The sequence below is a fragment of the Electrophorus electricus genome, chromosome 15 (genome assembly GCF_013358815.1).
Source record: "Electrophorus electricus isolate fEleEle1 chromosome 15, fEleEle1.pri, whole genome shotgun sequence".
Lineage (NCBI taxonomy): Eukaryota > Metazoa > Chordata > Actinopteri > Gymnotiformes > Gymnotidae > Electrophorus > Electrophorus electricus.
The window spans coordinates 13,194,217-13,208,391 of NC_049549.1; the positions used below are offsets into that span (position 1 = coordinate 13,194,217).

Sequence of the window (14,175 nt, forward strand, 5' to 3'; positions counted from 1 at the left end):
AAAATGTATGTTAGTTGTAGAAGTTTTTTTTAATGCTAACCCAAAAGTGGGAATGTCACTACAGTTTAGGAACATGTGTTAGACATCTAAACAGTGACACAGCATAGAGGAAAGGCAAGGCTTGCACCTGCAGGTGTGCCATTTTGCCCCATTTCATTGGCACTTCATATTATTTGAAATGTAGTCCTCTAGTTGTGGGTTAGGTGCAAGGGAAAGGTAGTATGTGTAACAATCACTGATGAAGAAGTGAAGTGAAGAATATCAACTTTAATATATGGGTATTTACAACTGTTGGTTAGAATAGAGTATAGGAATCACAGCCTTTTTTACACACACTTTGCCTTTCTGTATGTTGTCTTATAAAGGAGAGCCTGCAATTATGTAGTAATTATTCCTGAATTTCTAGGCAGCATCTACAGTTCTTCTGTGTGTGCGTGTGATATATCCTGGTCTACAAGTGATTCTGAATGATTCAAATTCTTTTAATGTTAAATTAAATGCCATTAAGATACAAGCTTGATGCCAGAGTTCTTGAGACAATATGCATAATTCAGAGATGTTTGTGGTTACACGCTGTCTCTGTAAGATTGACTTGATGCCTCTTTTTGCATTACAATAATAATTACTGTGTATTTTCAAAACATAATTATATAAGACTTCATTAAATTAAAGAAAACATTCATTTCAATTATGTTTTCACTCATTAAATTAAAATGTAGTTACCTTGTACAACCTTGCACAAAATGGCTATCATCCTAAGGCATATTCATAAAAGCATTGTCTTTCTATCACTGAATAAATATTATATTGTGAATATTAGATTATCAAATGATGAGTTGATTGTAGAAGGCTTTTTTTTCCTGCACAAATTCATTTAAAAATAAAACAAAACATTTAGATATGCTTTTCTGAACCTTTTCTATAAATCTAATAATTTACTTACTACTTTCTCTCTCTTCTTACACAATAAACACCATTTATTCTCCCCAAACCTGATTCTCTTAACAGTTGATACGGCTATTGGTTGAGAAATTTGAATTCATAAATGTACCCTTTCAACATACTCTGTGCTCCAAGATTACCAAAGGTTTGATATGATCTATAATTTACCACTGTCACCATCCTTGATCCAGTTGGAGGCCACTGAATGTGTTATCCACCCTGCAATTAATGAATAGCAACCAGCATGTTGTGGGAGGCATAATCTGGCTGTTTGCATTAGATTCAGACACAGCAGTAGGTTTAGACCCTCCTGGTATCTTATTTACTTAATCGTTTACTTTATCAAGTGTTCTGTGCTCTCATCCGTTGAAACAGGCCAATTATGCTTCACAGACTGAGCTATGGTGAGGGTTGCCTCATCTCTAAGAATAACTGTATCTCTTTTCATTTGTCTTTTTTTTACTTCCTGTATCAGTATACCTAAAATGGCTGCCGACTCCCCAGTGAGATCTGAGGTGGAAGAGCTCCAAAGAAGGGCCAATCAGTTGACAGATGAGGTAACGCCACTGGCAACAGTCTTAAGCATCATAAATTGAGAAATGTTGACAATAACGGCGTTGCCTATCACATGGAAACTGATGTTTTCATTGTTCTCAATGTATTTTCATAATGTAAACTAAATCCGTCTAGGTGTTTTGCACAGTCAGCATGACAGTCTCAAATGCCTGACAATTAATCAGTTATGAATTTTTCTACAATATCATGTTCTGCATTAGTAAACTAGATCCCCTCAATTGTCACTATTGTTCCATTGAAGGGATTATGTTGGTTTTTTTTATTAAGCATGATTATGAGATAGCTGGACATGTGTGTCTCATTTCATTTATTTTTGGTGGGCTAGTCTATTGCAGCAGTGACCTCACCTCTGCCACTCCATTAAGTAAAGGTTATTGCAGGTGTGCGCTGAACTCAGCAGGGAACATGACAGACTCTGTAATCTCCTTCTTGAGCTGCATTGGCCTGACAGCAGCTACATGCCCAGTTTCAGTGAAAGGAATACAAGGAGTAATGATTATTATTGTGTTGTGTTCCTGTCAAGCATATAATGAGTTCAGTAAGAGCAGTCCCCGGTGGATCAAGTAGCTTTGTTCTGACTGGATTGCTCTCTTGTCTCCTGCCCCCCCTAGTCACTAGATATTACCAGAAACATGAAGCTTCTGTTGGAGGAGGTGAGAAGCTACTTCTTTTTCTTCTTATTATTATTCTTTTAAATTATATAATAATAATAATAATAATAATAATAATAAACTTGTTATTAGATGTAATAAACCAGGCTTGCTCCTTTTTACACAATGTTGTTTCCAACCTTAAAGAACATGTTATCTCAGAAGCTGGCTTCACTGTATTAAAGTGAACAGAGAGTTGAAGCCATGTCAGTGACATTTCCCCTGTGTGTGTAATGCCTTGTGTGTAATGCCTTGTAATGCCTTTTTATGTATCCATACACGTTGCCGTAATCAAAGTGAATGAGCAACCGCTTATGTTCTTTGACTCATGTGCACTGGCCCCTGGGCACAAACACAGCCCCACGCAGCTGAAAGTACAAACACCTGTGATATGTACATATACATGCACACACACATCCACAATTTATTATAGTGAGAAACAAACCCATACAATAATAAATGAGGTAACATGCTTACCTCTCTACATCACACTATGGTCATCCATTTCTCCTTTATATTTTCTTGTCATTGGTATTTTATTACTATCAGAATAAGCAAGGTTTAGTCTGGTAACATTCCTCTCACCCATGCGCTGTCGTGGAGCAGTCTAGTAATCAGCATATGTCTATTGTACAGTTTAATGTACTTTCATATTGATTTTGGATCTAATATGTTTTGAACAGAGCAAAGATGCAGGCATCAAGACATTGGTCATGCTAGATGAACAAGGCGGTAATGACATAATAATTATTTCCATTTGATCTGTCCTTGCAAAAGCACTGTGATTAGTTTCCCAGTTGTAGTCAAGTCACGTACAATATTTCATAGCTTACGCTTAACCCCTTGTCAATTCTGTCCTTTTTCATAGGGTGTTTTACAAAATTTGTATTTTGTATAACTGTTCTATTTTGTCTGTAACTTCTTGAAATGCTCTTATTACATCATTGTAACAGTGAAGCTGTGTAACTTGCAAAATGACAGTCAAATGAACTGAACTGATACATTGTAATGAGAGTAAAACATAGCTAATCCTCAACATTCATATGCAGTTATGTTTTTCAAATTCTTTTTGAGAAGTGTTGGCATTTGTGTTTTAACCTAACAACACCTGTATATTCCACACTGTACCTCCTGTTGTCCAGAGCAACTGGAGCGCATTGAAGAGGGACTAGACCAGATTAATCAAGACATGAGGGAGGCTGAGAAAAACCTCACCGACCTGGGCAAATGCTGTGGCCTGTGCTCATGTGATAAGTATGTGATGTTGGGAAGGTCTCAATCTTCAATCAAGTTCTGCTTTGGGCTTAGTCAGTAATATTTTCCATTCCCAATACTGTTCCCAATACTGTTCCCAATACTCCATAATGGTATTTAGAGCTGTTCTGACTCTGATCTTTTGATGTACAATGAATTAAAAACTCATTTAACCACTTATAAATGCAGCCCGACAAGTTCTCATACAGACAGTTATGCATTGCAGTTTAAACCTTAAGGTAGATGGACAGATGAATTACTGATTTTATTAACTATCCTTTTATTGTGGCTCTTTTCAGGCTGAAGGACTTTGAGGCAAGTGGAGCTTATAAGAAGGTTTGGAGTAATAATCAGGATGGTGTGGTCTCCAGCCAACCTCCGTCCCGTGTGGTGGATGAGAGAGAGAAAATGACCATGAGTGGTGGATATATTAGAAGGTCCTAAAATGTGTGCTAGAACATGAATTTTCTTAAAAACGATGCCTTGGACATGAAATCAATACTGCACTTCAGGGTGGCTCCCAGAAACCAGCTGGACTGCAGATCATTGTTCAGTTCCTTAACTGTGTTCGCATGTCTCTGTGGCTCCCAGAGTGACTAATGATGCACGGGAGGACGAGATGGAGGAGAACTTGGCCCAGGTGGACAGCATTCTTGGCAACTTAAGAAGCATGGCGCTTGACATGCGCAATGAAATTGACACTCAGAATATCCAGATAGAGCGCATCCAGGATAAGGTGCATGACTTTCATTTTTCATTTTAACATGTACAGTCTAGCCAGTGATGTGCTTTGTTAGGCTGTAGTCTCATCCTGTTTTCTCATGCTTTTGCAGGCCACTGTCAATGAGTCTCGCATCAGTGAGGCCAATCAGAGGGCTAACAAGCTAATAGCAAGATGAACACAGCAGGGAGATGCCAATAAGTTTACATTCTGTCTCCTATATAACACACCTAAGAGCACACACAATGGAAATAAATCCGTTCTTTCACTTTTAAAACAATTATGGAACATTATGAAACTTATGTAATTATAATTATTTAAGATGAATATCATTGTATTTATTTTTTAGTTCATAACTTTCCATAAAGACATGTATTATAATGTATGTTACATATCTATTTGGATTATCTCTTTGTTGTAGTCATTATATCTCTTAATGGATTTTATGTTTGAATAGTAGGTGTACGTGTCTTTTTCAAAGCAGTATATTTGTTGACTATAACCAGCAGTGCAGTTGTGTCTATAGTTTGTATTTGTGTGCCTCTTTGAAATGGTTGAAACAAAAACATGAAGTTCATTTGTGTTCTGGTGCGTTTTCCCAAATGATTTTGGGGAAGAGCTAGATTTCAAGAAAAGCTTGTGTAAAAAATTTCCTTTACAAGCCAATTTTGAGATTGTGTTTTTGTTAAAAGTAATGTATTTGTCTGCAATAAATATACGTTTTATATTAGGATTGATACATACTGCCAAGAAATGTTTTACTCATTCTTTCCATTTTAATTGTGCTTCATTTTACCTGCTCTTACGATTGCCACCTGCTGGAGAAAAAGTAAACTTAAATGTCGCTCTTAACGTGCGATTACAGGCAAACCCAAAATGGAGGCGTGTACTGTGCATGCTAGGATCCGCTTGTGTAAAACTTGTTTAAGAGCGTCATTGACAGTCATCACCTTTAATATATAATTAGAATATTAATATTACCTTTCATATAAAAGTTACACTACAAAAGCAAATAACTATTTTACACCATGTCCAATTTAAGGAGATTAAATGTATTACAATTCAGTAGTTTTTAACTAAATTCAGTAGTTTTTTAACTAAACTTTAAAACTAAATTATACATTATTCAATTGTAATGTTTTTATTAAGCCTATCTAGTCAACGTTGTGACAGAAAGTTATCTAACTTAATGAATCAGTGTTTACAATTAATCTGAGTAGCCCAACTAAACAGTAGTCATTAAGTAAAATGTACTTTCATTAGTCAAATGGGTTAAACTGCTTCTTGAATAACAGGCGATTCCATCAGTGCGTGAAAGTCACGCAGTTTTGTGCGCAATATCCTACGATTGTCGCTCAGCCTACTTCGCTGACAGCGCGACGTCGCTGAACGAAAGAGCGCAAAATGACGCAGTCAGCTGAGCGTGCGCGACGGAGGGGGGGGGTTTGATCTCGCGCTACGAAGTTTTCGGATGTGAAACTGAGGCCGTGCGCGTCGGTTTGATGACAACTACGACAACGTTAAACGGTTTACATAGGTAATGGGAAAGGTTATTCTACTGCTCCTCTTCTCATTCAAAAACAAAGAACGTTAGTTTAGGTGCTTAACCTATAGAAAAAAAAAAATCCATACGTTAGTTAGCAACCTCGGCATCTTGCTAGCTAGTTCACTACGTTAGCTAGGCAGACAGGTTCGCTAGCCTAGCTACAAATAAAGCAGTTACCGCCCACGACAAAATAGTAGCTAAGATGTTAGTTAGCTATCCAGCGCGTCCTATAGGGATGGTCGGTTTGGTACGAACCGTCAGCATATCGCCATATTTTAGTGACGGGTCGGTTCTCGTTCAACAAGGCGCTAGCTGTTCAGATGTGCGACTACGGTGACGTTTTGTCGGGTTTTCGAAATATTCGGACGCATCCTACAACATCGCAGCACAACAAAGAAGCAGGAAGCCTACGAGCATCTGTGAGACAGTGTAGCGTCCGTCAGCAATTGGGTGTAACGGTTAATTTAAAGATAAAGGATACCGTAAAACGCACGTTGTCAGGATTATTCATCCCCGAGGTTCTTCTGTACTTTTAAGGATTTGTTCTTCGTATAAAGAAAAATAAGCACATGTCTTACGTTTATTAATAAATCCCTCCTTATTTGTGATTAATGAAATCAGATTATGTGTCTTAACACTACTCAGTTCTGCACAACGTCTAGTTATATGTCAGATCAAATTATTAATAGATTTTAGGTGGTTATATTTATAAGCTTGTTTTTTTGTTTAGCAAGTTTGCGATATTATAAACAATACACGATGCATACATTTATAGCATTTAACATCCAGAAATAAAAAGTATTACATGTAGTTTGTAGTCTTCTAAGTATGTCGCTAATAGGTTTTGTTAGCAGTTTCTAATTATGTTTGATTACGCTGCCTGAGGAGTCCTTGGGCTGACGCCGAACAGTAGACTACGTGAAATAGTCTGTTATCGAGGTTCTGTACTGCAGAGAAGTGAGAAAGTAAGCCACGTTACAGCCACCTGTTTGCATGTGTCCATTACCGTGTGTATCACGGTAAATTCTAAATTCAGTTGACATTAACATGTATATGGTTTATTGTGCCATGAATTTTTTTAAAGGTGTCTGGGAGGCTGAGAGGGGTGGAGGAGGATGTCAGGATATCCCTATTCATACTCCGGTCCATTAGGTGGCTCTATGCGCTTCAAGAAAAGAAAGTCTCGCTTCACCTTCCGTGAAGTGCAGCTGCTGCTCACTGAGGTGAAGAGGAATCGCCACATACTGGTTGGTAAGTATGGCTTACTTTTACTGAACTACTATAATGTATCAAGAGAAGAAAAAAAAAGTGAAAAACTGGCTGTATGAAAAGTGCTATATAAAGTCTATAATTATCACCATTTGCAGATTGAATATGTAGAATGTTTTCTCTGCCTCACTGTATTTGAGAGCTCAGTATGCATTCCTTTAAATATATCTATGTATAAATATTAACAGTGGACTTGGGTGTCATTACACCTCAGACTTTATATACAGTTGTGGTCAAAAGTTGAGACTGAAATTTTGGATTTCACAGTTTACTGCCTGTGTTTAGATCCTTTTGTCAGAGGTTTATATGACGTAGTGAAGTACAATTATAAGCATTTCATAAGGTTTTTAACTTTTTATTGACAAATACAGCCAGTTTAAACAAATACTTAATATTTACAGTGTTGACCCTTGTTTTAAGACTTCTGTAATTCACCTTGGCGTGCAGGATATCAGCTTCTGGGCAAAATGTTGACTGATGCCAACCCATTGTTGTCCAATTAGTGCTCGGAGTTGATCACTGTTTTTGTGCACCCTCTGAGGATTGACCACAGTTTCTAAATGGAATTGAGATCTGGGGAGTTTCCTGACCATGGACCCAAAATTTCAATGTTTTGTTCACTGAGCCACTTGGTCATCACCTTTACCTTGTGACATGGTGGTCCGTAATGCTGGAAAAAGCATTGTTCATCACCAAATTGCTCCTGGATCATTGGGAGAAGTTGCTCTTGGAGAATGTTTCGATACCATTCCTTATTCATGGCAGTGTGCTTAGGCAAAATTGAGCAAACCCACTCCCTTGGATAAAAAGCAACCCCACACATGAATGGTGGCAGGATGCATCACTGTTGGCATGACACAGGACTCGTGGAAGCACTAACTTTTTTTCTTCTCCGGACAATCATTTGTCCAGATGTCCCAAACAGTCTGAAGGGGGCTTCTTCAGAGAAAATAACTTCACCCGAGTCCTCTACAGTCCCATCCCTATACTTCCTGCAGAATGTCAGTCTGTCCTTGATGTTTTTCTTGGATAGAAGTGGCTTCTTTGTTTCCCTTCTTGAGACCATGCCATCCTCCAAAAGCCTTCGCCTCACTGTACGCGCAGATGCACCCACACCTGCCTTTTGCCATTCCTGAGCAAGCTCTGCACTGGTAATGACTCAATCCCATAGTTGCATCCTCTTTAGGAGACAGTCCTGGAGCTTGCTTGAATTTCATGAGTGCCCTAAAGTCTTCACTGCAATTGAACCTTTCTCCTTGAATTTCTTGATTCGATAAATGGTTGATTTAGGTGCTATCTTACAAGCAGCAGTGTCCTGGCCTGTGAAGCCCTTTTGATGCAATGATGACTGCACATGTTTCCTTGGAGGTAACTATGGTTAATAGAAGATGACTATGGTTAATAGAAGAAAACTCCAAGCACTACCACCACCCTTTTAAATCAACCAGCCTGCTCTTTTAATCAGCATGACAGAGTGATATCAGCTGCCTTGTCCTCGTTAACACTGTCTCCTGAGCTACCGAGATATTCATTGAAATGATGTTAGCAGGCCATTTTGTGGTAGGACTGAAATGCATTGGCTGGATTGCAGTAACTTTGTGAAAATTAAAATTTGTTCTAGTCTCAAAACCTTTGGCCACGACTGTACTTTATCTATTTATGCATTCCAAACAGGTAAATTCAACCAGGGTGTCTCGAGCGACATTAAGAAACGCACATGGGCCACCCTCACAGCTCGCATCAATGAGATCAGCGAGTGCCACCGTGAGATCATCGAGGTCATCAAGAAGTGGTCGGACCTCAAGTGCGACACCAAACGCAAAGTGGCGGCCATGAGGGCCTCTGGCTTTTCTGCAAGCCGCGTTGCCCAGGACCTCTCTCCCATTGAAACCATGGTGCACCAGATACTGCAGATGCCCGTGCCTGCGGAGAAAAGCATGCTCATGGCGAGCCGTCCCCCAGACAAGGACGAGGACAGCCGGGGTGCCCTAGTGGTGCCACTGCATTCGCCTGGCATGGCGAATGGCAGGTTGCTCGCCCAGATGCTGCCTGTGCATGTTCCTCCACCTCTGCACCCTGGCACGGCTGAAAAAGTAGACCAGGATCTGCCACTGCGTAATGTTTTAATCTGACTCTGCCTTTTTAGTGTAATGTAATAAGAGTATATGAGAATCATTATTTGTGTTTGTTTGTGTGTGTGTTTGTATGTATATGTATGTATGTATGTATGTATGTGTATATATATATGTGTGTGTGTGTATGTGTGTGTGTGTGTATATATATATATATATATATATATATATATATATATATGTGAATATTATAATTATTATTGCATTATTTGTCATTCTGTGTTCTTACATTGTCATCAATTGTGTTAATAGATGACTCTACAGTGCCTCTTACTGACTTCCACTTTGAACAATCAGGCATTGAAGGTAGGCTGTACATCTAGATCTTTGTACCTCATACTACAGGAGTTGCATCATGCTTTATTGCGCCTCATGTAAATGCTTTCTGTGTGGGGCTATTTTTGTATTACATTTTTGCATTTCCTCCATGACCAGACCAGGGCCCACAGATCTGTGAAGGACGACGTCAGTCTGATCCAAGTGCAATTTTTCATGACCCTCCCAGCACTGGCAGAGACCGCATTAAAATCAAAACCCAGCACCAGGTCCCCAGTGACATCACGGTTGACGTCGGGATCCCTTCCTGCGTGCCGCCCCTCCCCTCCTTGTCGAACTCTGGCACCCTACAGGTGCACCTGTCCAAGAGTGCCTCTCTTAGCCTGCAGGAGCAGCAGGCCACCACAGCACTGATGGGGGCACTGTCGCGCTCGCTTGAGTCGCTGTCGGAGTCTGTGCAGCAGCTGGCTCAGACACAGCAGGAGTTTGCACGCGACACGCTCCGTCTCCAGCGAGACGCGTTGCACGTGCTGCGGGACTTCTCCTCCAGCGCCCTGGCGCTCATGCAGGACAAGGTGAACGGGCACCCATAGCAATGCGTCTCCCTTCACCATTCTTGCGCCTGCTCAATCCGTGCACTGCAGAGGAATGCAGTGGACCAATCGAACAGTATGCCTTAGAAGGACAGAACCACATACTACTATTGGACCAGGCTTCCCTTACTGTGTCCAGGGAGATCATGGTTCTGGATTCAGATGCACTCTAAGCCCTGCTTACTGGGTGCAGAAGCCTTTGAAATAAGGCTTCTCTAAACACCAATAGAGGAGAGCAGACAGGAAAAGGGGCCATAGAACAGGTGAAAAGTAGCATTACTACAGGAAACCGTACCTCAGACGAATAAAAGCTCATCAGAGATGGCTCTATGCTTTTCAGTAATGAATGTTTGGGCCATTGATACGACCCATTTACTTTAAATTTACAGAGCTTTATTTAATGATGCAATGCAATTTAAAGCTAATTTTAAAATACTACAGTGGTTTACATTGAGTGATATTGTTAAAAAATATATTTATCTGAACTTCTCAGACAGTAAAATAGTCAACATATTGATCATACTGCCTGACTTGGATTTTTTTTTTTCTCTCTTTTTGTGCCAGTCATCCAGTTTGCCAGAGTGAACTTTTCAATGCTTCCTTCCTGAACTAAAGGTTACCATTCAGACCTTAAATACATGTCTGGACTCTATATAGAGAACATGGTTTGTAGTAAATGTGCAGTTCTTTTAACTTTCAGTATGGTTTTTGTAATTACCTTCATCTGGTCTCAATTGTGATTGACTGTATTTTCATTTTTCCTCTCTAGGTCACACTTACCATAGAATTTTCAAATATAAAGAGGATTCATATGATACAGCTTCTGCTGTTTTTGGCTGCTCTTCCAGTAATAAGGAACACTGTTAAATGTTTTCCTACTGTAATTCTACTATAAAGGTTGGAATAAATAAAAATAAACATCTTGATTCGAATGATGGGAGGTGTTTTGAGGACCATTAGCATTTTCCATAGCAGTTGCTGTGACGCTTTAAGACCCAAGTAATCGCCACTTTGTAACATGATCTGTGACTTTAATAAGTAATGGCTCTTATTCTGGGCTCTCCATAGCCACTGTTATTGCTGTTTGTTTTTTGAAAGACAGAAACAGCACAACCTTAAGGAAATCTTAAAACTGCATCAGTGCCATCGATTTGGTTTGAATATGAACCCTGAGTAGTGAGTATATTGTGCTTTTTCTGTTGGTCTATTGGGATGTAGGGTAGAGCATTTTTATGCTGTATATTTGTTTCATTTATTTCAACATATAAAGAGTATAAGATTCTGATATTAGAATGTAATTTTGTTTGGGTTGCAGATCAGTTTTTTGTGGGTAATGTTTTATTAGCCTAATGCATCATATGCATCCATACTAATAAAGTAGTGGATTGTGCTAGTGCTCAAAGTCTATATGAATACTGTCTTCTGGCTCTTCCATATAAAAAAGGAATATATGCAATAATGTTGATATTTTAAAATACATAGTTTTCAATATGTTATCCAAAACATTTTACCTATAATAAGGTTTTCATATATACTGTCTAGTAGCATTCTGATAAAAATTTGAGCCTTCCAAAGGCTTGTTGTCAGTGGTGTCATGGTTTCTTTTAGTGACTACCTGTTCAAGCTACTGCTGATTGGAGACTCTGGAGTTGGAAAGTCATGTTTATTATTGCGTTTTGCGGTAAGTCAGGCATGTAATTGAAAATCCATTATGTAGACACTGGTACAGCATATTAGACTAGATGTTGCTTGCAAATAGATAAACCCATGGCAGAGCCAAACCTGCTAATTTCATTGTCAACAGTGGCAGCTCAACTAATGCGATCCTTGAAAAGTAGCCTATAGTGTTGTTATTATTTAGAGATTTGTGGCAGATTTTGACTATAGAAAGCTGATAAAGAATGTCAATTTATACAGGATGATACCTACACTGAAAGCTACATCAGCACTATTGGTGTGGACTTCAAAATCAGGACTATTGACATGGATGGGAAGGTAGTTAAACTGCAAATTGTGAGTAAAGACAATGTCTACATTTTATTACTGCTTCACTACATAAAAGATATTTTGATCATATTTTTTTGGGGGGGGGGGGGGTCTATACAAGTGGACATAAACATTACATTTCTCATAAGTAACATGCTCTGACAAAAGTTCATTTGATCTTTTCCAGTGGATTTCTGAATGGTTATTATTTACACAAGAGCTGGTGTCCTCATTTTTATCAATATCAGTTTAGTAGGTTTACACTTAAGCTGTTATAATTTACAGTTTTTGCTAACTTCCACCAGACAAGAGTCTAAACCCTCCCATCAACTGCATGCTCTTTACCCAAAGCCCCTCTCTCCAAAGCCTCCATCCATTCTTAGCGCTTTAACTATCCTTCTAGGCATTGTGTGCATGCATAAAATAGCTGACAAACAAGGTTAAAGGTAATGCCACTAGACCAGTTAAAATTTATAGTTACATTATAGAGGACATTCACAAACTTTTTTTCTTTTAGATATTTTAGTGTTAGCTATCAAAATACAAAGACAGAATGTAAAAAAATACATAAAACCAGTTTTATCCTGATCATATTTATTTAGCTTTAAAAACAAGATTTTTCTTCATTTTATTTTTATTTTTCATCATTCTTAGAATTGAAATTAACCTTAGAAATCTCTCCCCCCCCCCCCTTCTGTTCAATTCACATCACCACAGTGGGATACAGCAGGTCAGGAGAGATTTCGGACCATAACATCCAGCTATTACCGAGGTGCTCATGGGATTATCATTGTATATGATGTTACTGACCAGGTAATTACCAGTTTGTGACATGAAAGTGTTTTTAGGTAAAAACAGCTGAGATCATAAAGGTCTTTGTGTTTGCAGGAATCCTTCAACAATGTGAAGCAGTGGTTGGAGGAGATTGATCGCTATGCTTGTGAAAATGTCTCTAAATTGCTGGTGGGGAACAAAACTGATTTAACTTCAAAAAAGGTGGTGGACTTTACAACAGCAAAGGTATCTGATCAAAGTTGTGCTTTCACCAGACATACATTGTTTACAGTGCCTTCTCTAAAGGTTAAAGATAACAACAGAAATGTGAAGCGTGTCCTAATATCCTGTGTCTCATATGTTTCAGTTACATAGACTACTGAGTTTCTTACTGAAGCACATTTAAAACAGAGGCTGTATCTGAAATTTCAAATTTGAGCATTTAAACTGGTAGATCTTTTGATGTTTGACATAACTAGAACCTTTGATTTTTACTTGTGTCCAGGAATTTGCAGAGACACTTAACGTCCCATTCCTGGAGACAAGTGCAAAGGATGCAAGCAATGTGGAGAAGGCATTTTTAACACTGGCTTCTGAAATCCAGAAGCGGCTTGGGGCAGACAGCATTCTGAATGAGACTGTTAAAATGGGATCCAAAATAAACAGTGCTCCCCTGTGGCCTGGAGGACAAAAGGCAAAAGGTGAGGAGGTCCGAACTTGCTGTTAGTGCTAACAAATTTGATATGGAGTAGGTTCAAGATAAAACTTTGTGAATTAAGATATTTCACAGTTTATAATGATGGTTATTTGTCATAGTATTTCATGCTTCCTGTCTGTTCATTTAGGTGATATGTTCTATTTGCCTTTCTTCTTTGCTAAATTTTGTTTAATAGGCCAGATAATAAGTAATGTTCCTTTTGTCTGCTAATGGTGTTTGTAATACAAGCCAAAACTGGAGCAAGTCAAAAGTTTTGCTAATATGATCAACATTTCTTGTTTGCACTTGTCAGTGTAAACAGATACACATTTACCATATTCTAATAACCTGGGAATTAAAAAAAAAATTTAAGAAACAATTTTAACTGCCAGAACTGTTAGACACAGATCATTTAATCATTTCAAAATATTTAGAGCATATAACAATCATTAAATGAACATAACTGTAAATATCACACACATAGGACATGTAATTATAACACAGACTTTTCCCTCAGAACAATGATTTTTTTTTTTCCAAACAAAGTCTTTGCAAGTATTTAATCTGTAATGAGCAAATTAGCCTTTTGTTAATCTCTGATATTTGTTGAGTAAAATAAATTACATTTTTTGGATGCTTTATATTTTTGTATCAAATTTAATGTTAGCAAAAGGTGCTTGACCAAGCTTAGAACACACAGCACATTAGCAGAAGCAAAAGAGGATGCTCTGAGTATAAGTGAGCTATTCATGAACACAT

General features: G+C 38.4%; 3 protein-coding genes across 12 annotated transcripts in view; all 3 read left to right on the forward strand.

The window, feature by feature from the left end:
- Positions 1 to 4,851, forward strand: part of zgc:101731 (SNARE_SNAP25N and SNARE_SNAP23C domain-containing protein) — a 5,841-nt gene extending 990 nt beyond the window's left edge. Inside the window, exons 2-8 of the mRNA XM_027028675.2 lie at positions 1,418 to 1,499; positions 2,130 to 2,171; positions 2,852 to 2,900; positions 3,311 to 3,422; positions 3,722 to 3,859; positions 4,014 to 4,158; positions 4,256 to 4,851. Of these exons, the coding sequence (XP_026884476.1) occupies positions 1,428 to 1,499; positions 2,130 to 2,171; positions 2,852 to 2,900; positions 3,311 to 3,422; positions 3,722 to 3,859; positions 4,014 to 4,158; positions 4,256 to 4,321 (624 nt within the window). The 5' untranslated portion in view covers positions 1,418 to 1,427 and the 3' untranslated portion in view covers positions 4,322 to 4,851. The remainder of the gene's footprint in view (positions 1 to 1,417; positions 1,500 to 2,129; positions 2,172 to 2,851; positions 2,901 to 3,310; positions 3,423 to 3,721; positions 3,860 to 4,013; positions 4,159 to 4,255) is intronic.
- A 729-nt stretch (positions 4,852 to 5,580) lies between these two features.
- zgc:113149 (uncharacterized protein LOC541363 homolog) lies at positions 5,581 to 10,891 on the forward strand. 10 transcript variants are annotated; one of them, XR_004776895.1, is made up of 7 exons: positions 5,581 to 5,680; positions 6,774 to 6,940; positions 8,633 to 9,073; positions 9,343 to 9,396; positions 9,526 to 10,222; positions 10,524 to 10,574; positions 10,729 to 10,891. XR_004776895.1 is itself a non-coding variant. In XM_035534149.1 (7 exons), exons 3-7 carry the CDS (start codon positions 6,805 to 6,807, stop codon positions 10,542 to 10,544), a joined length of 1,068 nt encoding a protein of 355 aa, XP_035390042.1. In that variant the 5' UTR covers positions 5,581 to 5,680; positions 6,575 to 6,654; positions 6,774 to 6,804; the 3' UTR covers positions 10,545 to 10,891. The 10 variants fall into 10 exon arrangements, 6 of the variants coding, with proteins under 6 accessions (XP_035390042.1, XP_035390043.1, XP_035390045.1 ...); XR_004776892.1 differs by having other exon boundaries at positions 9,526 to 9,941; positions 10,524 to 10,624; XM_035534149.1 differs by adding an exon at positions 6,575 to 6,654 and having other exon boundaries at positions 9,526 to 9,941; positions 10,524 to 10,891.
- Positions 10,892 to 11,054: 163 nt separating this feature from the next.
- On the forward strand, positions 11,055 to 14,057 carry zgc:171927 (uncharacterized protein LOC100124616 homolog). Its single transcript, XM_027028672.2, has 6 exons — positions 11,055 to 11,135; positions 11,568 to 11,640; positions 11,877 to 11,972; positions 12,663 to 12,758; positions 12,834 to 12,965; positions 13,225 to 14,057. Exons 1-6 carry the CDS (start codon positions 11,122 to 11,124, stop codon positions 13,444 to 13,446), a joined length of 633 nt encoding a protein of 210 aa, XP_026884473.2. The 5' UTR covers positions 11,055 to 11,121; the 3' UTR covers positions 13,447 to 14,057.
- The last annotated feature ends 118 nt before the right edge of the window (positions 14,058 to 14,175 follow it).